This window comes from Callithrix jacchus, chromosome 10, assembly GCF_049354715.1.
Source record: "Callithrix jacchus isolate 240 chromosome 10, calJac240_pri, whole genome shotgun sequence".
Lineage (NCBI taxonomy): Eukaryota > Metazoa > Chordata > Mammalia > Primates > Cebidae > Callithrix > Callithrix jacchus.
The window spans coordinates 72858150-72862981 of NC_133511.1; the positions used below are offsets into that span (position 1 = coordinate 72858150).

At 41.6% G+C, this 4832-nt stretch overlaps 1 protein-coding gene across 1 annotated transcript; it reads left to right on the top strand.

The window, feature by feature from the left end:
• Positions 1–2826: 2826 nt before the first annotated feature.
• Positions 2827–4501, top strand: RBMXL2 (RBMX like 2). Its single transcript, XM_002754968.5, has one exon. The coding sequence runs from the start codon at positions 2951–2953 to the stop codon at positions 4133–4135; it is 1185 nt and encodes a 394-aa protein (XP_002755014.4). The 5' UTR covers positions 2827–2950; the 3' UTR covers positions 4136–4501.
• The last annotated feature ends 331 nt before the right edge of the window (positions 4502–4832 follow it).

Here is a 4832-nt window from a genome sequence, read left to right on the forward strand (position 1 = left end):
GACCTGGGAGACCCCCAACTTCAAGAGATTTCTCCCTTTTGGGCCAATACCAATGTGTAGCCTCCATGCATTGATTTATGATTTTGCCTGTAACTTTTGCTTTCTTGAAATTTACATTTTCCTTTAAAAAACCTTTACCTGAAAGCGATTAAGAGGTCAGAATTTAAGAGTAGGTGCCTGGTCTTTCTTGCTTGGAGCTCTGCAAATAAATACCCTCCTTCTTCCTGCTGCAAACCTCAGTGTGCATATCTGGTCTTATTGTGCCCAGAGAGCAGATCTCAGTTAGGTTTGATTAATAAATGGCACAACTGAACCCTCTGGAATGATAGAAATGTTATAGATTTTGATGTATATCATGGTTACATGGATATACACAGATGTAAAAATTAAGCAGTAAACTTGATTTTATAAGTAAATTTATAAACTTAGCATTTTTAAGTTAGCATTCAATAAAAACATTAAGGGCAGTCATTCAAAAAATACAAATAGAAGACATAACTTCTTCATAGTAGAGGAAAGAGAAACAAAGAAAAATTACTACAGAAAAAGGTAAGAAGGATGAAAAAAGAAAGAAAGGCATGGTTGATAGCAAAGATTTAGGAAGAAATTGCAAAAGCACTGAAAGATATAAGCATCACACAAAACAGACTAAGGTAAAAGGTTTTTATGAATAATGAGGATCATTACATAAAAAATGTATTTACCAGAAATACATAGCAATTCTCATTTTTTATATATCTCACCATATTACCTTAAATTATGTGAAGCAAAATCCAGACATAAACACAAAGAGAAATTTACAAATCCACAATTATGGGAAATTTTAAGAGCATTCTAGTGTTTGCCAATTCTATCAAATAAAAAATAAGTTTGAGAGGGGAAGATTTAAATATTAAAAAATAAGAAAGAACTTCATCCAACATTTAGAGAAAACAGTTTTGCTCAGTATATATGGAACAGTAATTACACCATATTTAGGTGACAAAGCAAATCTCAGCGAAAAACAAAGGATCTCATACAGGGCATATTAAAAAATAACCAAAAGGTACATATGTTTGAAAATTTACAAACATACTTCTTTATAATTTATGAGCCTAAAAAGAAATAATAAAAATAAGAAAATCTTAGGAACTGAACAACAATGAAAACAACAAGTATTACAGCTCAAGGCATGATATTAACAAGTACATAGAGAATAAATTTGAAACTTAAATATAACAATTAGAAGAAACATTTTTTAAACATTTGTGCTAAGTGCCTTATGTAAAAAATTAGAAAAAAATGATTTAAACTACAAATCCAATAAATGTAGAAAGAAGAAAATAAAGACAATAGCACCAAATAAAATTATTTTAAAAAGATTAGTAAGATAAAGAAAAAAGAAAACTTCTAGCAAGACTAGTCACAAAAAAGAGAAAACAAAACAAGGCACAGCTATAGATAAATTCAAAAATTCAAACAAAAGTAAACACGTTCTTATGAATGTATATCTTGAAAAAAAGTTGAGAAAATTCTTAAAAATCTGGATAGACTCAAAACTAAAAGAAATTGAATCTCTAGTTAGTTAAAATATACTTAAAACACAAGCCCAGATGGTGTTTCTAAATAAAGCATGAGCAAACAAAATTTATCAATTTTTAGAAAATGAATACAATTCCTTGGAAATGCAATATTTTAACAATAAAAATCTGTTACTATATTTTATCACATGAACGAATGTGATGCATTTAACTTCCATTCCAGCATGCTAAAAAAAATTCTAAAACCTTAAAATTGTTCCCACTAAAGTAAGAAATATCATAAAAATACCTGCCTTCACAAATTCTTTCAAATTACACACCTACTGCAATAAACCAATATAATATATATGTGTATATAGACTTTTCATGACTGCGTTAATTTTTCATCATAACAGCCTTTGAAAAATGTATACCATTTTCGAATAAATAGCCCCTAACCACATTAAATCAATACAGTAAAGAAAAATGGGTTTTAGATATTACTATTTCAAGCAAAGATAAGCTCATCAATTTACTTTTCATGCTTCTATTCAGAGAATATCGTATGGAACAAACTTAAATTATGTAATTTGCTTGAATGAACCCAGAAAGTTGTGCTATGCCGAAGTGTACTACTTCTTTCCAAGAAAGCTCGCTGGGGTGAAGGAGTAAAGCCTTGCTTGTTATGTTTGCCCAGGGGCTACTATGATGACTGTCCAAATACTCTCATGTTTTGCCTAATGGTGACTTTCTGTGCTGTATCCTTTTTTAAAAGGGCAGTTTGTATACAATATGTTGAGGGTTGAAAAACTGAAGAAAAGGGAGCAGAAGAGAAAAAAATGGTGCATCCAAAAAGACTCTCTCCTTTGGCCTCCACCAACCAACTCCCACTATAGTCTTCTCTTCCCCTTTAGCAAGTGCACAAAATTTTATATTAATTTTATGTACAAACTTCATTTTTAAACTTGTAAATTGTTACTCTATTTTTCAATAATTGAAAAATGATTTTTTAATTTAACTGTAGTAATTTAAAAATTTCATACTTTCTTTTTCTGTTTAAAAATAGTTTGGGTAACTTAGGTTGGGATCATTATCATTCTTTTCATAAAAAGTAATAGAGAAAGTTTTTTTCCACCTAACGGCTTTTCCTTGAGCCACAGAGCTTTCAGAAAGCCATTAAAGCCGTTAAGCCCGGGTCAGGTGAACAGGAAGTTAAAGACTAAAGGGAGACACAAAACTGCCAACCTTCCCGACAGCGAACCTGCCCAGCCGACCAATCACAGGCAGGAGGGGCGCGCGCAGCAGCCGGGCTGGGGCTGAGGTTCCGGAGACTCGGCTACTACGCGCCGCCCGACCGGTAGGAGCCACCCTCAACGATCGTGCACGAAGGCTGCGACTGGCGCCACCTCGTTGCCTCCTGCCACCACTGAGCAACCGTTCGACTCACAGTCATGGTTGAAGCGGATCGCCCAGGAAAGCTGTTTATTGGGGGCCTCAACCTCGAAACCGATGAGAAAGCCCTCGAGGCTGAGTTTGGCAAGTATGGCCGCATCGTCGAGGTGCTCCTGATGAAAGACCGAGAAACCAACAAGTCCAGGGGCTTTGCGTTCGTCACCTTCGAAAGCCCCGCAGACGCCAAGGCCGCCGTCAGAGACATGAACGGCAAGACCCTGGATGGTAAGGCCATCAAGGTGGCCCAGGCCACCAAGCCGGCATTCAAGAGCAGCCGGCGGGGCCCACCGCCCCCTCGCAGCCACGGTCGCCCGAGGTTCCTGCGTGGGACCCATGGGGGTGGCAGCAGCCCAAGGGGATCACCCTCCCGGGGCGGGCCCGATGACGACGGCGACTACCCGGGGGATTTCGACCTGCGGCCCTCCAGGGCCCCAATGCCCATGAAGCGTGGGCCACCGCTGCCCCCGCGCCGGTCAGGTCCACCTCCCAAGAGGGCAGCGCTGTCGGGCCTGGCTCACAGCGGCAGCGGCGGTGGAATGCGCGGGAGGGCCCCGGCCGCACGGGGGCGAGACGGCTACTCAGGCCCGCCACGCCGGGAGCTGCCGCCCCCTCGCCGCGCCCCCTACCTGGGCCCACGGGAGGAGGGCTACTCGTCCAGAGACGGCTACTCGAGCCGCGACTACCGCGACCCCCGGGGTTTTGCCCCCTCGCCCCGAGAGTACAGCCACCACAATTACGGCCACTCCAGTGTGCGGGACGACTGTCCCTTGAGAGGCTACGGCGACCGAGACGGCTACGGGGGTCGCGACCGTGACTACGGAGATCTGAGCGGAGGCTTCTACCGAGAACCCTTCGAGAGCTACGGAGACCTGCGCGTTGCCGTCCCGGGGCGGGGGACCCCGCCATCTTACGGAGGAGGAGGCCGCTACGAGGAGTACCGGGGCTGCTCGCCCGACGCCTATAGCGGTGGCCGCGACAGTTACAGCAGCAGTTACAGCCGGAGCGACCGCTACTCGCGGTGCCGAGACCGGGTGGGCAGACCGGATCGTGGGCCCCCACTGTCCATGGAAAGGGGCTGCCCTCCTCAGCGTGATTCTTACAGCCGGTCAGGCCACAGGGTGCCCAGGGGCAGAGGCCGTCTAGGAGGCCGCTTGGAGAGAGGGGGACGCCGGAGCAGATACTAAGCAGGAACAGACTTGGGACCAAAAGTCCCTTTTCAAAGAAACTAACAAAAAGAAGAACGTGTTATGATAACTACCCAAGGACTAGTAACTACCCAAGGAAGAGTTGTTTTTACGTTTTAAATTTTTCCTGTTAAAATCTCCATTTTTATGCTTTTTGGAGAAAAAACTTAAAATTCATTTAGTTTTGGAGTTGTTAACGTTTCTTTCAACAAGCTCATGTTAAAAGTCTATGAACCTGAGTGTTAGTCTTCTTATATTTACAAGTAGAAACCTGATTAATGGCTTCTTCCCTTGTAATTTTTCCCCATAAATGAAGCAAAGAGTTCTAAGATTTTTCATAAACATCTGCTCACTAAAATGGAAAAATGGATCATTCTGCTCATTTAAACCAACTAGATTTTGGGTGGCGAATGGGGGGATTGTTGTATGCTACTCTTAAGATTTCAAGATATCTTTCAAACTGAATCTCTGTGTTCCCAGTATTAAAAACCAAACAACCCGCAATAACAACACAAATGATTTAAATCAAAATGTTTATATTCACTCAGTAAATTTGAAAAGCAAATAGATAACGTTGGCCATATTTTCCCTTTTTGCCTTTTCGTTGGGAATCTACAGGATCACCTATTGTCTCCCAAAAGTAGTAGTTATGTTTTGAACAAGAGTGGAATACTGTATTAAAGATTTGGCCAACAAA

Coding starts and splice junctions, on each gene's coding strand:
- RBMXL2 (XM_002754968.5), top strand. CDS start 2,951: ATGGTTGAAGCGGATCGCCCAGGAAAGCTGTTTATTGGGGGCCTCAAC.